General features: G+C 40.1%; 1 protein-coding gene and 1 long non-coding RNA gene across 3 annotated transcripts in view; both read left to right on the top strand.

The window, feature by feature from the left end:
- The window catches only part of TTC28 (tetratricopeptide repeat domain 28), a 110,203-nt gene that overhangs the window by 3,959 nt on the left and 80,549 nt on the right, over positions 1-25,695 (top strand). For both annotated transcript variants that reach the window (XM_068208690.1, XM_068208689.1), the window contains exon 2: positions 1,916-2,194. In XM_068208690.1, coding sequence (XP_068064791.1) covers positions 1,916-2,194 — 279 coding nt within the window. The remainder of the gene's footprint in view (positions 1-1,915; positions 2,195-25,695) is intronic.
- LOC137484668 (uncharacterized) lies at positions 18,171-23,925 on the top strand. Its single transcript, XR_011004951.1, has 2 exons — positions 18,171-19,504; positions 23,750-23,925. It is a non-coding gene; the product is annotated as an uncharacterized lncRNA (long non-coding RNA).

Genomic DNA, 25,695 nt, shown 5'->3' with positions numbered 1-25,695 from the left:
TATTTTTCATTGTCCCTGATGCAGGTCAGTGACCAGGAAATACTCAGGGAGAGAGGCAGCAGCCACCTTTAAAGACACATGAAGAAACTGCTGCCCCTGGCACCTGGGTACTCACCAGCCCCCTTTCCTACAGTACCTCCAAGCCTTCTGGTGACTAATTACCCTTCTCAGGGTTTCCTCATTGCCTTTGGACACGTGCCCATGTAATAGCTGCTGAATCTTCGTATTCAGTTCTTGCCCTCAGGTCACAACAAACTGTCCATGGGATGAAGTTTATTGTCAGATGCTCCCAGATGTGTGAGTTACTGCACTGCTTGAACGAAGCAATGTGTTCAGCACTGGCATTAGCAAGAATACTATACAAAAATAACCTCACAGATGAAAGGAAAAGAGGTTTTGGTTCAGTCTACTCAGTCTACTACAGGGCAAGAAACAGTACATTTACTGACACAAAGGAGATTTGGGTATTGGGAAGAATGTTTTAATGATGAAAATCTTGAAGCAGTGTAAGGAGATTGCCTGAGTAAAGCATAGAATCTCTTTCAATAGAGAGGTTTAGAAAAAGTTTGGACAAACACTGTTAGAAAAGAATGGATATAATAAGAAAAATAAGAAATCAGTAGTTTCTAACTTGATGCTTTTCTATTGTTGTTATTTGACTTAAGGAAGAAAAGAAAAAAAAAGTCTATAGACCAATTGATCCTTGTGACAGGATGTCAGTTTGCAGCTTGCTTCCCTTTCCACCTTTAAAAATATTCCCCAGCTGGCTCTGGTAATGTATTTAAGCACTGTGGTTGTTGTGTTGTGGTAACAATATGTGATATTCTTAAACTTTTTCAATCTGCAGGACTAAAACTAGATGACACCAATCTTAATTATAGCAGTCTAAAGCTTTAATGAATATTTTCAAGTACTTTGTATGTTACCATATGTATTGTATCGCCTGTTGCCAAATACTGTTACTGCACAGCTCCCAACAGCCTTGTGACGAGAGTTGGACTAAGATATTCTTGTTGAGTTCTTGAGTACCCTTGGGAGAGAGTAGGGTTTGCATGACAGAAACAGTTTCTGACTGCAAAGGGGTGGTGGAGGAAAATGTGCAATGTAGAAAGTTAAGTAAGGAGAAAAATTGTACCACAATCAATGGAACTGGGATTTTCTACAGCTCACTTTAAATAATGTCTTATAATTAGAAGGCTTAAATATTTTTTTATTTGTTATTTTGTATTACCTAGAGTTGTCAATGTGGGAAGGCTCTGCCAAGGATGACTGTTCTGTTGTTAAAATAAATTTTATGTCCCGCTTACTTCTGTGAGTGTATGTGGTTCCTCCATAAAAACTCCTCCTTCCCTTCCCAAATAGGAACAATTTGCAGCTGCCTGTCATTGGATGTAGAGGTTTGTGAATAGAGGTTGTGGGACAGGTTCTTTGGTTTGAAGAGATTTTACACGTTTTTCCATTGTCTTTGTATGCCTGTGATCTGCATATCAAACTTCAGATGTACCAGCATCATCTTCATATTCACAGCTGCCACCTGTTCTCTACCTGGCAGCTCTGCTTAGTGCTGTACAATCAAATAGCTTGGCTGAGGAGAAGAGCACTTCTGAGTGTGTGGAGTGCAGCATATATAAACAGACTGCAGCTGCTCTTGTGTCTAGAAGACATAATTCATGGGGAATGATATGTTTCGCAAGATTCTTTCTGGTACTCCTGTACCCTCAAAAAGAGATTCAATAGATAAACAATTTACTTTTTTAAGAACTTGGTTCTGAATTCATCATTTGTTCTGCAGTGATCCTGGTGGTTTTAATTTTTGCTGAACAGTTTCTAACAGCTTAATCTCTTTTATTTTTTTTTCCTTTTTGAATAGCATTTCTTAACACTAACATATAATTTCTCCCTTTCCCCCTCCCAGATTTCCTTCTGTGGATCCAAATCCTTCAGAAGAAAAAGTCCTGACAGTCCCATGTTGAGCAAAGCTGAATTTGTGGAGAAGGTTCGGCAGAGCAACCAGGCTTGCCATGACGGCGACTTCCACACCGCGATCGTGCTCTACAACGAGGCCCTGGGGGTCGACCCCCAGAACTGCATTCTCTACAGCAACCGTTCTGCAGCCTACATGAAAATCCACCAGTATGACAAGGCCTTGGATGATGCCATCAAGGCACGACTCCTGAATCCCAAGTGGCCAAAGGTAAGGAAGTGTATTTGTCTTCTGTGTATTATTGTTGCTCTGGGGAAGGAGGAACTCCTGTGGGGTTGTTGGTCACATATATAGCACCCAGTGTAGAAGAGTGCATGTATTTCTGTTCTAAAGTCTGGTTTTGCTAAAAGCTCCAGATAATGATATATTTTCTTTTTAAAAGTTGTTTGACTTGAATTACCTGTTGGGTATTAAACAGTTTTCTGTGTAAGCATACTGTTCCCCAATGGGAGTATGCTACTATTTTACTGTTTTAACACAGCATGGTTCCTGGGTTGTGAAGACCAGACATCTGTTTTAATGTTTAATGTAGTCAGTATTCATCAGCATCCAGGAACATGTGGTTCCAAAACTTTGAGAGGTAGCATAGAGATTCTTATTAATACATTAGAATGATAAGGCCTTTCAAAATACTATTCAAAGAGTGTTTGTGTGTAGTACATTTTGGACAAACATTTGAAGAAATCTGTGTCTTGGCATTCTCAGTAAGACCTGACTATGTAAGGAAACGTTTGTAAAGAGTGAATGATGTTGGTTGCCTCTTCCTCCTGGGCTTGCTTCCCACCAGCTGCCACTGATTGCTCCAGTAGCTGCCGGGCCTTGGCTAGTCCAGGGCCAGCCCTTTGCATGCTAATTGATTTTAACAGCATCTGCTCCAGATTCCATTTTTCCTGTCAATCCCTCGCTCATCCCTATGAGCCACTTTAGCTAAAGGTGCAGTTTAAGAGCAGGCTCATCACCCAGGTTCCTCTCCTCAGAAATTAGAGCAAGTGGCAAGCATGGTGCTCTGCACCAGCTAGGCTCCAAACTACTGAAGTTAAATTTTCTTCTGTTTCAAAGCAGATCACTCTTAATTATTGTATTTTCATTTGCAGTTCTTTTTTAGCCTCTAGAAAAAATTTTCATATGCTTCCCTAAGACTTGAATGAGTCCACATTAGAAAAAACTCCTGCTTTGTCAGGGACATGATTTATAACTTCTAAGTTGTGTTGTTGAATGGTTTTTTTTGGTGGGTTTTTCTTTGGTCATTAGCTGGTTTATATTACTGCATGTCATAAAAGATTTTGTGGGAAAGACTGTTTAAAAGTAGAAAATATCATTACTGTCATTAAACTCTAGCTGTCCAGGTTGGTTGGCTGCAGGTGGCTAAGGAGTGTAAAAGCCAGGGTGCTTGTGCTCAGTTTTGTATCCTTGTTCTAAGAAGTCTGGTAGTGATTTAATTCACTTCTGACTTAGATGAAAAGTTATGAAAAGGTATCATAAAAGAATACTTTCAAAATGCCAGTCACAGAAGTATAACTACCTTTGAAGTGTTCAGTGGAAAAGACTTGTGGATCAAAATAGGATATAAGATGGAAAAGATTTATGAGCTTAAAAATGCTATCTGTGTTAAATGAAGGCATTGCTAACAATCAATTAAATACAGACATAATAGACTTATATATTGATGCAGTACTAAGGTGAAGTATTTAAAAAACCCCAAAACATTCTTAATAATAAAAAATGAGACTTTTTTTTTTCCAGGTAGACCATATCAGTGAGTTTAAAAACATGAAATAACTCTGTTTCAGTTCTAGTTCTGCTATTAAATATCCACCTGACCTTAAGCAAACTCTATTTCTTTGTTTATTCTTGTTTTACAAAAAGTAAGGAGTCACTTCTACAGAACATTTTGAGCCTCATTGATGGAAAAAGTACTGGAAGATTTAAATGAAGTTGCTGTGATGACATAGCATCTGTTCTTGTTTTATTCCTTCAGTGTGTAGTGGATATCTTTCTCTGTGATACAAAATGTTTATGTACTTCAAAAGTTACTATCAGTTGGCAGTGGCAGAGTCAACACAGCTTTTGCAGGCGTCCTGTCTTGAATAAAGCTCAGCCACAGTCACTGCTTGTATCTTCCCTTTTATCTTTTCTCAGTGGTATCTTCAGTTTGTCAGTGCATCACACACTTCCCTCTTTTCTCTCAAACCCTCATAATCCCATTTGGAACCTTGTTTCTGGTTTCTTAACTTTTAAAGATTTGGTGTTGTTTTCTTTTTTTCAGATCATCCCTCAGCGTTTTGCTTCACAGGCTTTGTCTTTGCAATCTTTTGTTGTTGTGGTACTTTTAAGACTTTGTATGTAGAAACAGATTTTTGATTTCACTTGGGCTGAAGGTACAGTAGTAAATATAAACATGAAATGAATTTCCCTTCAAGGCCTTTCATTAGCTGGATTGAAGGTCATAAAGATATTGAGCAGAAATGATTTGTAGAGATTGGAGTTTGACTGTGCTGCCTGCCTTCATTGGCACAGTTGTGATAGAAGTCTCATAAAATTGGCTTGGCTGGGAGTGTGGCTTGGCTTTTAGAAAGGAGCAATGATGCTACTGCAGTAACTGAAATAATGAAAACCCACAGCTGAATTAATTTTTTTTTTCCTCTGTGTGTTCATTCCACTGGAGTTGTGATGTTCACACCCTTCTACATAGTACTTCCCTTTCACCATGAATTGTTCTTTCCACAAATCATCTGCAATAACCCTAGATTTTAGAAGAGAATGAAAAATTTTACCAGAGTCTGTTACTGATTTGGCAGCTCCACAACAACGGTGACTGCTGGGTTAAGCCATCGAGGCCATTCACTGCCCCTCTGTTCTGTCTCCTGAATTTGTGTTTGTTTGGTGAGGACTGGTTGCTTCTAGTTCAGGCTAGGTATTAGAAAAAAATCTTCATAGGAGGATTGGTTCAGAATGGGCTCCCAGGGAGGTGGTTGAGTCACTGTCCCTGGAGGTTTTTAAAAAAAGACTTGATGAGGCACTCAGTGCCATGGTTTGGCTGCAAGGTGATGATAGGTCACAGGCTGGACTCCATGATCTCCAAGGTGTTTTCCAACCTAGTTTATTCTGTGATTCTGCTTTCCTCATTTTCAACATTTATAATTTCCAAAAGCCTTGTTTGTATTTTTATTACGTATTTAATCCTAGTTTTAGCCAGAACAAGGAAGGGTGTACTTTGGGGAACGAATTAATTAGTGTGGTACGTTTTGAACGCAGGCATTTCAAGAATATCTGATACCAGAAAATAGGCAGTGATGTTCAGAAGCTGAGAGGAGGTGCAGATGGTGGAGTGTCAATTTGCAGAGTGTCCCTGCACAGTACAGGGGTGTTTATTTCCTTGTGTGTGTGTGTGTGTGGAACTTGTCAGAGAAAAAAGGAGGGCTCTGTCTGGAGTTGAAAACTGGTGTATTTCAACATCAACCTTTATTTCCCAACTTTTAAAAATAAATGTTTGGGTTTTTTTATAGAACAGAACTGGGAAGATCGAAATTTCTGCATACAAAGTCTAAGCAAGTTTATTAATTAGCCAGAAGAGGGAGCTTAGTAGGGACAACTGGTATTTGGTTGGAATACAGAAAATAAATACAGAATTAATACAGAAAATAAATACAGAAAATAAATACAGAACCTGACTTCCTTTCACTTAGGAAATCAAAAAATTAATTTGAATGCAGGTTTTTTGAGTTTTGAACTACTAAATATAAGTTTCTATATTTCTTTTCCTCCTTTGGGTGCAAACTACATTTCTTAGGTAGATTGTTAATTCTTACTTTTTTGCTCCTACTCCACTTAATGCTTGTTAACATGAGTTCAACACAATCTGTGACTGAAAGTAATGCTCTTAACATCCCCACCCCAAAATCTTTCTTTAAAGAATTAATTAATGTTGGGTAATGAGCAGGTGTGTTTATGCAAATGCATATGCTTATCTATACAGCTCAAGACATGAACAATGAGAAAGTGATTGTGGAGAGAAACATCGGATCTCTTACAGACCACAAGAACTTATTGTGTGTGGCTGAAACATGTTTATAACAACAGCACATAAACCTGTTCATAGGCTTTGTCTGAGAGGGCTGGCTTTTGAGTTCTGCTATTTGAAAAATATTTTGTGTAGCTAGCGCTGAGAAATGCAAGGATAACAGAATAATTCAGGAATTAAACTGCATTTTGGAAATATCCAAGAGGCAAATCAGATCAGGCTCATTTTGTTCTTTGATTTCCCACTGAACAGTTTTCTTTGTTTTGCTGTTGAGTGTGCTGTAGAAAATTTTTATTCTATTTCTCTTCACAGCTGTGCAGCCTTAGGCATGGTACATGAAAATGGAGGGATATATATTATGTGACTCTGATACCTGAACAGTCTCTCCCTAGTTCTTGCTGATTTTGAAATATTTTTAAATCCTTACATTATAGGAAAAATGCTGTGGCTTAAATAGTTTAAATTTGGACCTAATTCTGTGCTAAAATGTAGATTTCACTACCCGTTGAGTGCTGGCTCAGTGCTATGACAGCTAACAAAAGGTACAAACAGCCTACTGCTACTGAACAATTAACTGCATTTTGGCATTGATTTATTCTCTTAATCTCTCAGCAGAAAAGTTGTTCATTAACAGGAGATGAAATGACTTTGTCCAACTTGAATACATTTGGCTAATAGGAACATTCACAGCCTAAGACAAATGGAAGCAAGAATCACAAAGATGGATGTTTTCAGCACTCCGAGGGGTACCTTGATTTTATTTGATTTCTTTGTCCTGTGTGAGTAGAAGGATGCTGACTGTACCATTCAGTGACACTGTGCTGCTTGAAGCCCCAGGGTCTGGTGCTTGAGGAGCAGCATTCCCTGAAAAGCACAGTGGGTTGCTGAATGAGAGGGGGCCAAGCTGGCAAACAGATTTGAAGATTTGGGGTTCAGTAATGATCTCTGATTATTGCAAGTGTTCGAGCCACTAGGCAGGGAAAAAATGTTATTTCTTAAAACAGGGCCACCTTTTTTTATCAACCTTTTTTAAAGCTGAAACACCTTTTAGAGAAAAGCTGAATAGTCTGGAGAATGTATTTGATGCAAAAGGAATGCCCTGTGCATATGTAATTCAAAAGTAGCTAGGAAGAATTACAGCACTTTTCATCAGGCACGACTTTCTCTGATGGTCTTTGTCTCTCCTAATTTAAAATTATTGTCTCAATTTAAAAATGTGGCTTAACATCTCTAGTGGAGAAAAAATATGAAAGAACTGAAAGAAGGGGGAGTTGTGAGCTGTGAAGCCTTTGGGTGTTTGCAGTGCAAGAGGGTTTAGGTGTTGTCATCTCGCTGTAGGGGAATTTGGCAGAACGGCTTGCACTGGTATTTTGTTAAGTGCCTCCAGCTGTCAGTCATGAGACCAGGACTTCCACAAGAAGAATGGACACTTGCATGTCCACTTGCACTTCTCCTGACTGCTTGCCCATCTTTATAAACAAACCTTCACATGCTGTAGCAATCCCTAACCACTCAGAGTTTCTCAGTGAATGGCAAGCAGAGTGCCCACCCACAGTCGCATGTAAAACTTTTGAGCAAAGAATGTGACTTGACCACGTAACTTTTTTCATGAATAGACCTCTTGTTTTTAATTTGATGAGCAAGGAACTTTCCAGTCCTGTCCTTCAGCTTACAGTCTGTCTTTAATTTGCAGAAAGTTGCATTCCAGTTTTTCAGACATAAAACCATTTAACAAACCTTTTTCACTTTGCTAGAACTCGTGTTACGTTATCGTGAGATTTGTGCATTTCTTTCTGTCTTTTTGTGTTGCAAAACCACAGCACAGCTGAAGTTGGCTGGGACCCTTGGAGATGAATGCAGGGTGCCAGCTGGAGCAGGTTGTCTATGACATTGTCTGGGCAGGTTTTGAATATCTCCAAGGGTGGAGACTCCACAGCCTCTCTGGGCAACATGTTCCTGTGTTTGACCTCCCTCACCAAAACGTTTTTTACTCCCTCCCCCCTCACCCCTGCCCCTTTTTTTTCCAATTAGATATTTAAATAATGAGCATCATGGAGTATTTTGACAGCTTTTTATGGAGTTGTTTTTCCCAAGAGTCAAGTTCACTGGAGAAGTATTCTCTGCACCAGAAGAGATGGTTATGGCATTACTGGGGGAAAATTGCTGTGCAGATAAGTTGTGTAGGTTCTCCTTTCCCTAAATTCTTAAAATTACAGAGGAGTAGCAGTGCAACATGAGAGTGGAGGACAGTGACACAGTGGACACAGATGACACTATAGTTATGTCATCCTAAAAAAAGAAAAAAGTATTTTCACATGTAATGGTTGTCTGTCTTAGACAGGTACACAAGAAAAAATGTCTCCTTTCTAAGAAATCGGCTTATTGCCTCAGAATTGGATCAGCTTACCAAGGTACTTAAATCTCAGCATGCAACAAATCAACACAAATTTTCCAAGCACTTACTGTAGGGCTTCATTATTCCTTCCTTTGTTTTCTGGAACCCTTTTGTATATGGAATAAAGCAAATTAAAATTTTCTTTTATGGAATTAACTGCAGTTATTCTACTTAGTCTAAATGCTGTAATGTAAATTTATCTCCTGGAAGGTGCTAGTTTTTACCCCACAGTTCTCTTGCCACTGGAACTAGTTATATTATTGTGCAGGAATGATAGAGTGGTTTTTATTCTTCATATATCTGAATATCCAAAGCACAAATGCAGAAGTAATTCTGAAATGCAGAAGTGAGGATTGATCTGCAAGGGTGATATTTAAGAAGAAGTATCTTGTTGCCTGCTCATTGAGCTTCAGGCACATTGCCACTGGATAGCATTTTGAGATATTTGGACTGCTTTCATTTATTTACACAATACTGGGTTTAGTACCCCATAGTTTCAGACTAAAACCTCAGGATATGTTGTTACCTCTTTTTCTCACCTACCCAAACCTCGAAGAGTTAAGTGCCAGATGATTTTTCTGCTCAGGTTTTAGTTCTTCAGTGATTTGTGCCTTCAATTTTGTTATTCTTAAGAATGAGATATATATTCCTTGTTTTTACTCAGCATACAAAGACTGAGTTTTCTCATCTTGGAGATTAATTCCTTTGCTACTATGACCGTAGTGGTGACTCATTCTGAAGTTGTGGAATTGTGGAGGATTGGAGTGATGTGTGGAGAAGTGAGTGAAGCACATGAGAGGGCGCTCTGTGCTCAGGCGTTCAGCAGGGCCTGGGATCTCATTTCAGCTGTGTGCAGATATTCACATTTTTTTGATACTTTTAAGTGGAATTTCGTTAATTTCTTTCCACAGTTGTTCTGTTCTTGCTGCCGGTTGTGTTTGTCTGACATCAGGCAGGAGTGGCTGGCAGGGCAGTGCTGGCAGATCTGGCTCCTGAGGCTGCAGTGTCACTGATGCTGTGGAAGGAGAGCAGCTCTTCTGGGCTGTGCTTTCTGAAATGCTTTGCTTTACACTCACGTTATCGATACACATTTGGGTTTCTTTGCATTTTAATTATTTGCTCTAATTTTGTTACCCTACTGTCTTTATGCCCCTTATCCCCATCTATTTTTCCTTTTGCTACAATTACATTATTTGCTGCTCTTAAATCACCAACAACCATGTCTTAGATGTTTTTGGTTTTGTTCTGCAGGAAATAATCCTGTTTTTCTTAGGGTTTGCCATCCTGGGTTTGTCCCAGCTCTCTGAATTTATGCTGCAGTTCTGGTTGGCCAAGGACTAGAATTTGAGCAGCACAAGGGACACTGCCTAAGAGGTTGTGGATTATAAGGAGTGCATCAAGCCCCCTTCTCCTTTGAGAGCTGCCCATCAGTGGCTGAGTGACAATAAAGAACAGGAGGGGATTTGAGTAGATTCAAGGATGCTTACCTGGTTTCTCTGTGATAGATAAGAATGCTCTTAAAAACCTGCATTTCTTGTTTGGGTACACAGGCTGATACATCATGGCATTTCTGGACATCACTGGATCCTCATCACAGACCTATAATCTCAACCAGTCTCTGAGGAAATTAAATTAAACTGAGAGTTTGTGAGAGGAAGTAGACAGGAGAAAACACTAAAAATGGAGAAAGCAGGAAATTGCCTTGACCAGCAAGTCAGTAGGAAGCACTCAAGGATACCATTTACACAGTGTGCTACACTGTGCCAAGGGCAAGAAAACCCAGGCAATTAGCAGGGGCCTTGCTGAGAGCTCCCTGACAGCTGAAAATACATCCAGGGCTTAACATTCCATCTTCCTGGCCTTATAGTGCCAGCAGGGGTTTGTCGAGGTCATTCCATCTCACTCCCTGCAGCCAAGTGAGATGTGAAGTGTCTGTGACCATGTACAAGTAGGAGATGCAGCACTGGGATAATTGCTGCATTAAGCACAGGCGTTTTCTGAGACAAGAGCATGATGACAGTTCAGACTAATGCAAGCAGGGAAGAGGTTTGTGGCAATCATTTTTATTTCTATAACCTGTTGTTCTCTGAGTCACTGAGTCACTCCATTTGTGTCTGAGGGCACTGAGGTCTGAACTGCTGGACAAAACAGGTGACATTTCCTTTTTGCCACAAGCATCTTTGTACATGATTTCTCTTTTGCTCCAAAGAGGAAATTATAAAGCCCCTTGTGTTACATGGAACAACAGAAATAAATGACTGATAGTTCAACTGTTATCCACTGACAGAGAACTTACTCCTGTAGTTTAAAATAAAGGTTTAACAATATTGTAGTTTCTATCATGTAGTGAATAGTCACTCTAGTTTCAATTTTATTTTCTGGATTTATATTAGTTTTGAACTCTTCCTTTCTTACCTTCCCTCAGGAATGTGAAGTTTCTGTCCTGGAAGTCAAATAACTGAATTTCTCTACAAGTTCTTTGAAGTCTATCATAGACACAGTTTTTATGCTCTTCAGTGCAGTTATTTTTGTAATTTCTGATGACTTTACCAGAAGCTGGCAGTGGTATGCAAATTCCTGTACTGCTTTTTTCATTCTAAAACAGTTTAAGAACCAGTTCATAGGAAAAAAAATGGAGATATATATATATATATATATATATATATATATTCATATTATCATATGAATATTGATGTATATAAAAATATAATAAAGACATTTTTCTTAGTGTCCAGTATTTGAGACTGTTCTCCCCATACAGTGTATCTGATGGCTTTTGTTAGTCTTGTCAGGTTCAAAATTCTATTCCATGTGCTTGATAGGTCTGTAACTGGAAACTATTCCTTTAGTTTTTCTTCTGTTAGAACTAATACAGTGCTCACTTCCCCTAATGGAAAACTTATTTTTTATTTAGACAAGTGCTAAATTCATGGTTTTATGATTCATTTTTAATGAACTTCTTCAAAGATGTATACCAAGCCCTAGATATTCTGGATGCTAACAAAGGGAGAATGTACTTGGATGAAACATTTGTTAATAGAAGCATGTCTCATATGGGAAGTGGAAAGAAACTTTCTTGAAACACTGCATTAATGGGTACTTCAGGCATAATTTTCCAACTTTTTTCAGGGTGAAAAATGAGGATTAATTTTTGCCAAGTATTTTACTCCTTGTGGCTATCTGCTTGCAGGCTTCTGTCCTTCACAAATAAAACACAAAAAGCAGTGCAAGACATAGCAGAAAGGGCAACGTGATTTATACAAATAAATAATTAAACAATTCAGTGATAATTTATGTAATTCAAGGTGATTTTATAAACCCACATCCTCACAAGCACTGGGATCCATGAGTCACAGAATCACACACAGCCTTCTTCTGCCTCTTTGAGAGCTCTGTTCCCTTCAGCTGATAGGAGGTGTTGGCTCTTCCATGAAAATTGCTGTGCTGAGACTGAAGGGCCACCTGGTGGTGTTTAAGCCCTGGTGGGCAGGAGATGTTTAAGGAAACAGGAATTGTGGGGTCTGTTTTCCTGGCAGACATGTCAGACAGATCTCTGACAGAGATTCCAGGGCTTTCTGTCCTCGAGGCTGCATTTGAGCTGGTGTATCTTCATTATCGCTCATGGACTTCTCAAGAACTAAATTTCTGAGCCCATTTGTCCTATGAAGCCATAACATCTAATGGAATTCAGTTTCATAATTTTTCAGAATGTGTGAAAAAGCTGGTGAAAGGTGGTTTTAACCCTGGTAACATTCAGTTCTGTGTTTGCTGGACAGCTCCCCCGTGAGTTGGGCAGAGCACGGTTGGGTCCTGCCTCAGTCTGTTGGACTTTTGCAATAACTCAGGGTAGGAATTCTGGACATATTTTCTTATTTTTATTTTCTTTTTATTTTTTTCTTGCACTGTAATTCATTCCTAATTGGTCCAAAATACAAAATAATGGTTCTCCTTTGATTTTCCTTTACCAAATGAGTAGGAACTGGAAAACAATCTAATACCAGATTTTGTTGTTGTGTAACCTTTAGCCCCCCTCAGTTATCACACAGGAGTGTCACACATAAGTTCTTGATCAGCTCTTGGTTTTCATTGCTTAGACATCTTATTTTGGCTCTGATAGCTCTCCTGTAGTGAGCTACAGTGTTACTAGAGGTTTGTGATCACTAATAGTGATTAATTTTAATGACAGTTGCCCTGAATCCTCTCCCATGCCTTTAGAGATACATGTCAAGCTTCAAGGCCTCTTATTCATTTAAATGTTCTCTGGGAACACAGAGTAGTAGTCTCACTCCGGAGAATTCAGATGTGCGATGTGCTCATGTTTATTTTATGGTGATACATCTCATTCAGTTGCCATTGTTACCAGGCTGTGCAAGGAAATTACTTTTTATCATGAGTAGGGTGGATAGGAAATGCATGCAACTGTATTTCAGGGAGTAAATTTTTCATGGTTATAGCCCATGGGTACTAAATAAAAAATGTCAGCTTCTTGGATTTGGTTGCACTCTGAGAAATAATGGCTTTTGTGACTGTTTGGGAAAGGACAGCTACAGCACTGAGCCCTCCTAGGCTTAAAGCAGCAAATATGTGCACTTAACTCAGGTGGAAATGTTTGGTACTGCACGGTACAGTTACTGAGGCTTTGGAAAGCTGTAACAGAATAGGGAAAGCAGCACAAAGGAGTGTGGATAAGAGGAGTGTGTATAGTAAACGGAGCTTTCTAAAGAGCCTAAATTAGTGTTCCAGTGAATAAGAAGAAAATCAGTTGCCTGTATGATTTTGTGCCCTCCCACATTTGTTCTGCTTGATCCCACACTCTGCACTGAGTGAGGACACTGATCCTGGAGTCTGCAGAGGGAGCAGCAGCGAGCATCGAGCTCTCAGTTAATGATCCAAACCAGCAACTCACTCCTGGCTCAGACACATCCATTGTCTCTCGTGCTCTCACACAATTTCTCCTCCCCAATACTAATGCTTTTGTTCTTCTTTCTTCTGTGTCCCCACACAAAATTGTTTATATTTAAAATTGTTTTAATATTTTATTTTTTATTAGATTTTGTTTATATTAAACAAAAAAATAAGCACAGAAATGTTATTTTTATTGTTTGTAGTTTAGAGTGTTCAGTGCTGTTAAGTACAGTGATAAATCATATATGGAACTATAAATATTTTTATGCATTTGTAAATACGGTGCACATTGTGTTGGGTTTGGTTGGTGCTTAATAAAAACAGGAAAATTTAAAATTTGTATAAAATAACCATCTGTATTTCACTAATTAAAATTTACTGCTGCTTCTGTGAATTCATGTTTCATAAAATAACACTGTAGAAGAGAAAGAAGCAACTTGAATGTAGCAGATCTACAGCTCTCCATTCTGTGAATCTGAGTTGAAGACAGTTTTGCCAGGAAGGTAAATGTAATGAGCTGATTACATTTAAATGTAAATGCTGAGGCCTCTGAAGGGCTTTTATGTACATTTAACTAATTTTTTTGCTTTCTCCCATGGTAAAGAAGGTAGTGTTTACATTTTACTTTAGGTACCTCTGCGAATCTCTCTAGTGCTACAGCCCCCCAAAAATTCTAGCAGTACAACATAAAGAAAGCTTGTTACCTAATTATTTTCCTTACTTTGGGGTTGCCCCAGTCCCTTGGCCTCTGAAGTGAGCAGTAGCATTGTTCAAATATTCACATTTTCAATATTGTGTAGCTTTCAGGTTCAGCCTGAGATTGTATTTGAGGAACTGGCTCTGAAGGCCAGGTACTCACAGTTGTGTGGGAGCTTCAGCTTCTGATTTTAAGTGAGGTGGCAATAATAAAGGTGGAGAAGCACATACTGTGTGTGATCTACGGGTACAAAAATTTTGTTACTGGGAATACACAGGAAACAGGCACAATAAATTTTTGTTACTCTTGAAGTATTTCCAACTTCTAAATAGCTAAAAAGCCTTGAACAATGTCTGGCAGGTTTTTATTTTACCTGAAAACAAATGGAGGATATGAATATTTGTCTAGTAATATAGAGAAGGCTAAATTTGCAGTCAAAAATTTAAGCAGATATCCAGAACAACTGGTTTTTATAACCTAAAGGACCCTGAGACACTTGCACCAACAAAAGTTGTTTTGTTTTTTTATTCTCCGCTCACAAAAATTAACCATCTGCTCATTAGAAGTGTTACAAATGGAAGAGCTGGAATGGGGCTGGTATGGCTTGCAGCTTTTTGGCAGCTGCTGAGAGACATAGTAGGGTTTAGAAGTACTTTTCCTAGAATCACAGAATGGTTTGGGTTGGAAGGGAATTTAAAGCCAGCTTGTTCCACCCCCCTGCCATGGGCAGGGACACCTTCCACTGTCCCAGGTTGCTCCAGGCCCCATCCAACCTGGCCTTGGACTCTTCCAGGGACGGAGCAGCCACAGCTTCTCTGGGCACCCTGTGCCAGGGCCTCATCACCCTTAGAGCCAAGAATCTTAAGTGGCACGGAGGTGCTGATATCAGAAATAATGTGTGAGCACAACTTAACATCCCAGCAATGCCTGTGCCACACACACAGTGTGTGAAGAGCCACTGAGGAGGCCTCTGCCACATGTCACAGGCATGTTCTATAGTGGTCACCCTTGGAAGACTATTGTGAAGTTTCTGTTGGTTGTACCAATGCAAGACTCAATCCTTTGGGAGCTTCAAGTCCATTTTCTGTGCTTACTGTAGCATAGAATTCACATGAAATGGCTTGGGTGGGATGGGTCCTTTGAAGATCATCAAGTCTAAATGTCTGTAAATGTGCATCTCTAGGAGGTGTACGGTTTTTGGAACAAGCTGTGCAACAGCAAGATATGGAGGAGATTGTATAACTGAAAATTGTAATTTTGGTGTGTGACTGGGACATGTGCTGAGATCCTTCATGCAGTTTGCTGGCTGGAATGTTTGAGGAGCACATGGAGAGTGTGTTCAGGTGGCTAAACCCTCACTGGGGGCATCTCAGAGCTACAGAAAGTGACAGATTTCAAGATAATGCCAATAAACTTTAAACAGCTGTAGGTTTACCTGCAATCTGCTTTCCAAATAGATTTTGGTTATCTTTGTAGTCAAATCTCTTTTCAAGATGTTCTGAAAAGTAAAAATCAAGTAAATGCATTTTCAACTCTAGTTTTTTGATACTGCTGTAACTGGGTGAACGGGGGAACTGGCTGATGCACTTCAAAGGATTAATTGAGATGATTTTTGAGTTAGTTTGATTGGACATGATTATAAGCTTAGCTGTGAAATAAGAAGATTCCTGTTTTTACATAACTAAGTAGTAGTTGAGGCTGAAAAACTCATGCTTAGAACACTGACACTTTTCTGAAAGATAAGTATGCTAAATAAGACTGACCTTGATTTTGAAATGAGCAAGGGTAATTGCTAGCAGAGAAGATGATGAATTAAGAGTATCATCTATTGAGCTGGCACTGGCAGCACCCACAGCTGTCACAGTGGTAGCCAAGCTGCAGGAAAGGAGAACTCCTCTTCGGGCAGGTGGAGAAGGTGGGTGGACACAGCTATTAGAGGATAGCCTTGATAGCCCACTCTGTTTTGCTGCAGCCATTCCAAGAGGGTAATTAATCATGTTGGGCTATGTCTCAATCTAGGGTTGATGCACTGCATTCTAATGAAACTCATTAGTGCTCCATCTTTACGATCACAGGGTTACTTCTCTTTAAAGCTTCTATAAGGACTCTGTCAGGAATAACTTGCCATGAAAACAGACACAGAACTGAAATTCAGGGACATAAATTTCCTTGCATTGCTGTTACAAGTGAGGAAGGACCAGAAATATTCAGGACTCCCCAAGTCAAAACAAACCACCCTGTAACAGTCAGAGCAGGAGTGCCAGATTGACTCTTCCTTCTTTCACTGTTTTTAAATCTGGTATTTCTAAGATCTTTTACTTTATCTGCAGTTGGGATTCTCTTATATCATGTATTTCCCTACCAGAATTAAAATGGAAAATACATTGTTCCTGGAGTATCAAATGTAGCAATAATTATATAATAATAATTAATATATAATAATAATTAATTAATCTGAGATTTTTTTCAGGGAAGAGGTAATATAAACAAAACATATACATTTCTGTGTCAGAAACACTACACAGTTACATGTATATAGCATGTTTTAATCTTTATTAATATAAAGCAAATGACTTAGTTTAAACACTGGTCATCACTGGAGAAAGTACTAAAATAGTAATTATTTTTTAATAATAATGCTGGATGAAAAGAAACTCAAGGGCATTAACTGGGTGACTTTTCCAAGAGTGCTCTGAAATGAGTGTCAGTCAGTGCAGTTACCTGATGCCAAACACAGCAACTGGGCTTGAGAACCTTCAGTCAGGGGGGCAGGCAATAGGAAAGAATTGCTTTTTCATTTGGGAGTGCAGTGACTTGAATTCATGTGAATGCCCTCGTATTTCTGTTCTGGAACATTAGACTGATATCTGGAAATGCTCTGGTGGCAAGCAAAGGAGATGTCAGTGGAATCACTGTATCTAGAAATGCAAGTACTGTCTTGGGAGAAATAGATTTATGGGCTGCTGCTGCCTCGAGCCAATGTGCCTGGTAATTTGTGATAGACCTGGCTTCTGGCTTTGTCCTGTTGCTGTGGATAACCTCTGAGTGACCCTTGCCTGATGAGTGAGTTGGCTGTTTTGCACGAGACCACTTTGCATGAGAAGAAAACTGAAATTTGTCATTTTGAAATATCAATCTGTTGCAGTTTTTCTCCCCCCTTTGACAATTAAGCCCTATTTAAGAGGAATCAGGCTTGGAGACATTGTTTTTCACTTCTGCTGGTGACATTATTGCAGGGAAATCTAGCAGCCTTATCTCTCATTGTGACTTCATTACCAAATTGCAGTATCTGTATGTCTGTTTCCTTCTAGCTGATTAGTTTGGGATTGATAACAGGAGTAGGAGCAGAGAGCCAGTTTTTTTGGTAAATTCCAGGGTCTAATCATGCAGCAGTTCTTGGCTCCAGGTCTCTCCACCAATAAGTGTGTAAGTCATGGATCTTTGATCTTGGCATTTGTCTGCCTTTCTTTAAAAGGTTTTGAAAGATTTTGAATGTGAACATTTTTCAGGTAATAGAATTATTTTTCTTCTGATTTGCCCTAGAATGTAGAACCTATTTTCTTAAGTATGCCAGAGAGCTTCTGTGCTGCTGAGGCAGTGTTAAGTAATGAGTATGACACAAGATGAGCCATTAATCCCATCTCCAGAGAACAATCAATCTGTACAGTGCCACCTACTATTACCCATAGCAAAGAAAAACAAACCTAAGATTCTTTGGAAAATACAGATTTCCCAGTTTTCAGGTTGTTAAAGAGTTAAAAACCCACTGTGAATAAAAGGAAAAAGGGTTGTTCTGCTGAGAAGTAACTGAGTAGTTACAGCCTTGTGCAAAGAAAAGGTCTTTACAGGCAGGATAGAATAGAAGCAATTTAGGAATGATTTGAAAACTGTTTTTGAGTAATGGATGTGAGTGGGAGAGAGTGCAGCACAACAGATGAAACACTGAACAAGATTTTGCAAGGGGAAAACTTTTGGGGCTGGAAGTTAGCCCTGTTCCCCACAGGGATGCTGGGGCTCTGTTTTGGTGGTCTGTACAGCAGAGCCTGCTCTTTGGCAGGCTGAGGAGTGCATGATGTCATGGGATGCAGAACACATGCACGGAGAGCCAGGAACTGCTGTTCGCGCCGCGGCGCTGCCAGATGTGCGCGCTGGAACGCGCTCGGAAAAATGGAAAAACCAGCTTTGTAAAGATGCTGAGAAATGTCCTGTGCTGAGCCTGGGCTCAGCCGCGCTCTGTGCCGAGTACAAACACACTCCATGGGGTTTCTCAGTGCTGGAGCCTGAGTTCTGCTCCTGGGAGCAGCCCGCGTAGAATGCCTTTCCCAATGTTTTTCTGAGATGAGCTCGGAGAAATTCCTGTTTTATCCAGAAAACATACTGAGGGCTTCTTCATAGGAGTTACTTGCAGCAGAGGAGAATCAAAGGAATCTATTGACTCCAATTTTCACTTGTACTTCCTATTAAGGATGGTTCCACATACCAGCAGAGGCTCTGGTGCTAGACATTGCTCTCTTTACTGATGCACAGCTCTCTCTGCAGATTAACTGGCCTCCAGGAATTATTTGAATCTCTTACCCAACAATGCTTCACATGCAATAAAGCCAAAGGTGGGTTTAAGCTTTTCTGTATTTCAGGATGAAAATACGGGGTTTTTTCCCTAGATTTTTTCCCCCTGGATTTTGAGGTCAACTAAAAATATTTTTATTCAGTACAGAATGTGTTATCTGGTCATTGGTGTTCAGAGAGTTAAATACAGCTTTGCTTCTCCCTCCTTTTGCACAGGCTCTAATTAAAGGGAGGAGGGGAGATGCTGGAAGGCAGCAACAGGAGAACGCCTACAGAAAGTCAGGAATTCTTTATCCAAATGGAACATTTCAAGCTTGAGAGTTTTTTTCTCTCTTATATATTTTTGTATGTTTACTGATGATTTTTCCTGCTAAAAGGATCATTGCTAACTAATAGTATTATTATCTTGCTGGTCTGTGTACAAGACTACAAAGAAGTCTCCCGTAGTAGTCACACAGGTAAATTGCCACTCTGGAATCTTTGGAACTGTGCTGTTCTGAGGGATCTGCTTAAGGGTGCTCTGATGGTTGTCTCAGAGGAATGTGAGATCTGTGAGTTGCCAGAAGGTTCGTAGTGCACACTTGTTGAGTAGAAATTGTTCTGCTGAGCTCAAAGACTGTACCACAGCAGGGATCTGGTTCCTCCTGTCTGGGATGCCCAGGCATTTCTGCCGTGCTGGCAGTGAGACCCTGTCCTCAGCAAGCCATGGGGATTCTCCAGCTGGAAAACTCAGGAGGCAAATTGTGTTCTGGGCTGTTTTAATAAGGAAGGGCACAGCCCTGTAAGTGTCCCTGTGCTTGGATAGGTGTGATAACTGCTCCCAGACTTCAAGGCATAAACTTCTAACAAGTGGCATCAGAAAGGAGTTTTCTTCCTCATAAACAAGATGCACCATTTGCTGTCTTCTTCATGTTTTAGAAGATGGATCTACAAGAGGTATGTTCCCAGATTTTGTCTGTTCTCTTAGAATGATCAGGACACCCAGCAGAAAAAAATCATTTATTTAATAGGCCAGGCTGTTAGATTTAGGGACCAACTTGTCTGTCTGATATGGGGCTCCTGTAGCACCTCAGTTGAGGCTTGCAACAAAATTATTTTTAATATTTTTAAAATTTTTTTTTAATTATTTTTGAACTGGTTTTTATTGAGCCTGGAATTATTTGCAATAAACCGTTGTAAAACATTTGCAGTTTTAGGACATTAAAGTCATGGTTATTAGGCCTAAGCCTTTATACAGCTTAATTAGAAGGAGAAGAATAACAGCACACTTTTCTGAAATGTAAATATGAGCTTATTGGCAGCATTTTACCTAAACTCTGATGTTTATAGAATGGTGGTTGGGTAGCAGTGTGAAAACCTGACAATCACTGCATTTCTGACAACCTGCTACCATGTCATGTTGAGCAGTGAAAGTCTGTGCCCAGGCAGAGAGAATATATCAAACCAATTTGTCTCTCTTTTGTCTGTCATTGCTTGTACAAGCAGCACATAAAGGAGGCATCATGTGTAGCAATGTAATTCAAGATCTGTTGAGTCTTTTACATTTCTCCTAGATCTTAAGAAATTGAAAAGTTTTTAGTTAATTCTTCCCCTTTCTTATTTTTGTTTATTTCATTCAGGTCATTCCTTCCCACACTTGTTGTTTTTTTAATATTTCTGACACACATTCAGAACCTGCTGTCAAAGCTACTGTGTATCAGGTTAAAAATACTTGCCGCAATCTTTTTTCCAGCTATAATTACTTAATTACATTTCAGTTCTAATTGTGTTTTCTGTGCTGCATGGTGGGGCTTGGGCTTTGGGGTCTGTGGGTGACACCAGAGTCCTTGTTCCAAGGGGTCCAGACACATCAGCAGAGACATTCCAGGGAAGAAGATAATGTTGTTTTTTTCCTGTTTGCCCTCTGTCTGTGCAAAAAGCCTCTGTTTCTAAGGTATCTGCAGATAATATCACTTTTTAAAATGGAAAAATCTGTGTTGGAGAAAAAGAAAGGTGAAGTGAGCACAGGTTTCAAGACTTCGTTTGTGCTTCTGGGTCTGCTGTGAGGTCCCCTTTTGTAATAAAACCTCAGTAAGAAAAGATGCTAATTGCAAAAATAGATTATGGAGTAATCTAATATATAGTAATTATCTTCCATTTACATAACCTTCAAAAAAGTGTTTTAAACCAGTCTCTTACCATCAGTAAACACGTTTATGTAGGTGCAGATTGAATATTGTTTTATTTTTGGTTTTTGCAAATAGTTCACCCTTCACCTTTCCTGTCAGGCATGAATGAAAACTGCTGCATGGTTGTTTCCTTCAGTTTCTCCATAGAGAAAAATTTTAGCACCTCTTTAAGCCTTATGCTTTTTCAGTGCTGGCTGTTTGAGCACATGAAGGTAAATTGAGCAGATGTGTTCTGTATTTTTAGGCTGGAGCCAACAGCTGTCCTAGTTATTCTTAAATGCTCTCACAACTTTATGCAGAAAAATGCCACTGAAGTCAGGTTCTAAGTCTTGTGTGCTGGCTTCACTGTTGTAGGACAAAGCTAATTGGGGTTGCCTTGGTCATGGACAGGGTCTCAAGTTCCTGTTTTGGTGGGCTCTCCTAATTTTACTGCTTGAAGTAGTGAAGCTAACTAAAACTGCATCAGAAATCTTCATTGCTGAATTGGAGATGCTTCTCCTCAGCAAACTGCACTGGATTGTTTTAGGTCCCTCCCATCTGGAACTATTCTATTCTAAGAATCTTAGATGTGACTCCTCAGAGAGGCCAAATTGTCTCTGCTCCAATGATTTCAGTGGTGCTGTAGGGTTTTACAACACCTTAAGGTTGTTTCCCACTTTTGAAATGGTTATCTCTGACATGGCAATGACAAGGTATTCTTCAGACAGAAGGGATTGCTCTTTGAACATCTGTCTGTTTGAAGAAGATTTATCTGATTCTGGTTTTGAGGGTTCGTTGGCTGTCTGTAGACACTTTGTCATTGTAGAGGAGTTCAGTTTATTTCTTTCCTCTGTTCTCTTACTGCTGCAGCAGTGAAAAGGGCAGCTGTGAGATGCAGCATGCTATGCTTTGGGAAGACATGGTGCTGCATATGGATAAATTGTGTCACATTTCTTATTCATACAGTCCTGACTGAAAATGTGAACAGACACAAACAAAATTCCTGGTACACATTTTACAAGAAAGTTCAGCAGGTGAACTGCCTATCATTCTAAGCCAGTAAGAGAAGAGTCTTTAGAGAGTTTTAAGGGCTGTTTCTGACAGTTACAGGATCTTTTGTTGAGTGTCTCAGGGCTCAGGAGTAGGATAGCTTGGGTAACATGCTTACATTTCCACTGTGTGGAAGAGAAATTTAGAATAGACAAAACAGATCCTTTATAATACAATAGCTTTATTGTGTAGCCCTTTCAGACAAAGCTAAAAAAGAATTTTTATTAAAACTTTGCATATGCTTCTATGATTTCTTTAAATTTAGAAGGTATGTTCTGTATCCTGAAAAACAGGACAAATTTAATGTGCAGAGTATGTCACCAAACTCTTATTCCCTCCCTGCTCACCTGTGAGCTCCAGAAGAGGCAATTGTTAAAGCAATATGTTTGACTTTAATTTATTTTATCTTTCAGTTTCTTCATGTCATTGTCAGGTGTATCTGAAGTCCACCTCTTTAGGAGAAGTGTCTAAGTGGGGATGTGATTTTAAATCATAATTGAAAGGTGTCACATTTAATTTGCTGCTGGGGTTTGGGAGCTTGTTGGTTCCTCTAGTGTATTGATGGATCTGTTTCCTCAGTGCAAGATGTCCTTAAAGGTACCGCAGCCATCCTCTGTCCTGCTTGATGTTATTTCATGTTCAGACACAGAATTCCTTCATTTCAACACAAACCTTTCCTTTGAATCAATTGCCTCTTCCAACAAATTATCATCTCAGGCCTTTTGTCCAAGCAGCATCATACCAGGAAGGGCAAGATTGTTTTCAGTCTCACTACTGTCTGCATGTAAGATAATACAGCTTGCAACTGGGTTTTTTGGAAAGAATTCATAGGAATGTGTTTAAGGTGTACTGTGAGGAGCAGGCATAGGGGACTGTCTTGGGGAATAAAAGCAGTTTTTTGGTTCAGGAACCTGATAACATTGTAAGTATACCTTAAAAACGATTTAAATTTTTATAGCCTTCTCCACTAAATTAATGTAAGTCTCCCATTTTGGGCTAGTAAGAGCTTCTCTGAGACTGTTACGCCCACAGAGACGTTGATGATGTGAGTGCTGGCAGATCCTGTGAATGCCTGGAGTCACGGGGTAAGGTGTGGGAATGGGGGGCAAGGGAGGAAGAGCAGCTCTGCTGGTGAGAAGTTTCAGGTGTTAGTTACAGGTGATTTATTTGACTCTTCCTTACCTGAGGCAGCAGATGGTGATGGAAGTTGGCAAGGGAAGACTGGGAGAAGACCCTTCTCCAGGAGAGGACAGATAGCAGAAAGGGTGCTTTTCTGTGAATCTTTGCCTTCCAAGTATTGCTTTGACCCACATCTTGCCTGAATTACACTTGTCTCCATAGCAGCAGTAATTGTACTTCCTATGGAAAAAAGGAGGGGCAAGTCATAATTAGAAGCAGGTCCCAAACATGGTTTTCTGCTCAGGATCATGTAAGGGTTGAACTGAAGCCTCCTAAGCCAATAGCAGAGTCTCAACTGTTCTGAAGGCAAACACCTTCCTTGGTAAGATGCAGTTAAAATTTAGGGTATGTTTCCTATCCATCGAAGTACAGAAACACGTTTTGCCATAGGACTATCACCCAGATATTTCACAGCACATCATGTTTATATAATACAGTCACAACTGAGGTGCCAGCAGAGGCTCTCTCTGCACTGTGAAGGGAAGGATGGTGGAACAGGGCACTGTGGGCACTGTGTTCTCTCTCTCTCTCTCTCTCTCTCTCTGATTGTCACCTCTCTTCCTCCCATTATCCCCCCCTATTTTCCCTTCTCCAAGGCATGGAGTAGGGCTTTCATTTGAAACACCAAAGGATGGCATGGATAATGATGGAATGTTGACCCTTTATTTCCTGAAGGGTGCGAAATAGGTGGAGTTTTGTCAGGAGATTTGGTCTGGTAATTAAAAGAATTGCTTAATTCCTGCACTTGAAGGGAGTTCCCTTCTCCCAGCGTGGAATTTTCTGAACTCCTTTTTCCCTTCTGCAGGCCACACTTGCTCAGCAGCTGCCGTAGCTCAGTCACTCATGCAGAGTCTCATCTGTAAACCCTGGTGAGGTGCTGTGTCTGCCTTCAGCACTCTGGCTGGAGGGGAGAAAAAGTGACAGACACAAAATCACTGTAATGAATTGAAAGCTGCTTTAATAAAATCAGAAAGAAAAGGACTTGATTTCATTATCCTTCATGAATTTGCCGAGGGACTCGGCTGTTAGGAGCTTGGTCTGCAGTGCTCTGGCTGTGTGGGTGTTACTGAAGTGCTGGCATCTCACACGCTGCCAGCCCAGGCAGAACACAGGGAAGTGCAGGTTGTTACTCTGAGTCTTCATGGACCTGCTGAACACTGTCCAATTTAGCTGCTACCTGAGTAGAATTACACAATGAACTGAATTCTCATTCTGCTTGAATAGCCTGACTAGCAAGCTGCTCAACAAGCCATCTCCAATGGGACCTTTTCCTACTTGCAGTGGGTGATTGCTTCTGGGTGACGCTCACTTGGGTTGAGCAGAGGGAATTTCAAGGTGTAATAAAGATACCAACTTAGAAATTATTGAAAAGAAAGGATTATGCAAGAAATGTGGTAATACATTAAATAGTTCTAGGTTCTTGCCAAAGATTAATTTGAAGAGAACACTTTAAAAGGTTTTTTATCCATTGTGTTGTAAGATTGAAAGCTATCAGATATGTCTAATAATGCACAGCTTGCTTCTGGTATTCACTGACTGTAGGAAAGGAGGACCATGTACTGGACTGTCAGATCTACAATGCAAATTTTAAAAACACCAGTAAATCAAAGAAAGTAAAAAAAAAAAAAAGTATTGGTGTAGGCTGTCATTTTTGCTGGATGATTTTGTGCCAACTGGCCAAAATTATGACCATTATTCACTGTAAAGTAGTAAAAGGAATAAAATGTTTGTTTATGTATTTCCTTGTTGCTAGACCTGAGATGATTGGAAATAGTGTCACCTTTATCTTATTATCACAAGGTCCCTTAGGAAGCTTTACTCACTCAAGTCCAATGCTTCAGTCAGGAGTCACATCCAGGGAGGGGTGGGCTTTGATGGTCGCAGCAGCTTCTTTACACAGTTCTGTCACAATGGGCAAAAAGTCCTTCATAACAATGTTTAAGCCATTAACTATAACATTTTAGTCTCTTACAACAGCTCCTGCATTGCTTCCGCTTAATTATCCTTACTTGGGAAGAATTTGAAAAACCTCCTGTTGATTATGTCAAAACACCACATTTTGTAATCTGTCAGTGAATTTGATGGAGCTTCGTTCTGACAGCCACGTGGAGAATGGCATTGTCTGATGCCGAGCACTTATTTTCTTGACTCGGGCACTGACTGCTATGTACAGAACTCTTCAGAACTGTCAATACCAGTTTTTCAATTTATGGAAATCTGAGTTTCAGGGCCCACTGCTCTGCTGTTGCTGCTGTAATAGAAAGGCAGAGCTCCATGAGACACCAGATCTGGGGAGTAAAACCAGCAGGAGTTCGTGTTCCAGGCCACACCTGTTCTTTTCAGTCCCTGCTGCATTTCAAAGCTGTATTTTTCACTTGCATCTCTGTGCTGCCACATGCACTGTCAGTAATCCAGGGGAAGGTGTGGGAACAGATCCACAGAACCCGGAGCTCGTGTCTGAGGGTAGTGGGACAAGAGGGGACCTGCTGAAGGCAGCTTTGGGACTGGTGTCTGAGCTTTGTGTCACTGTGGGAGGGAGTGGCATCTGAGCATCGAGGCTAGAGCTAAAATACCCTGTCAGTGCTCTGGCCTCCCTGAGACCCGGGGCACGCTGTCCTTTGGGACTGAGGAGCTGCAATGGAAAGAAGAAACTGTTGTATTTCCAAGGGACCTGGCAGTGAATATTTTGTGACCTGTGTTTTGATATTACATTGCCGTTAAGTTTATTGTTTACCTCCAAGATGCTACATT

This window comes from Anomalospiza imberbis, chromosome 18, assembly GCF_031753505.1.
Source record: "Anomalospiza imberbis isolate Cuckoo-Finch-1a 21T00152 chromosome 18, ASM3175350v1, whole genome shotgun sequence".
Taxonomy (NCBI): Eukaryota; Metazoa; Chordata; class Aves; order Passeriformes; family Viduidae; genus Anomalospiza; species Anomalospiza imberbis.
Note: the sequence above shows the minus strand (reverse complement) of the source record. Positions and strands in the feature narration are given on the sequence as shown.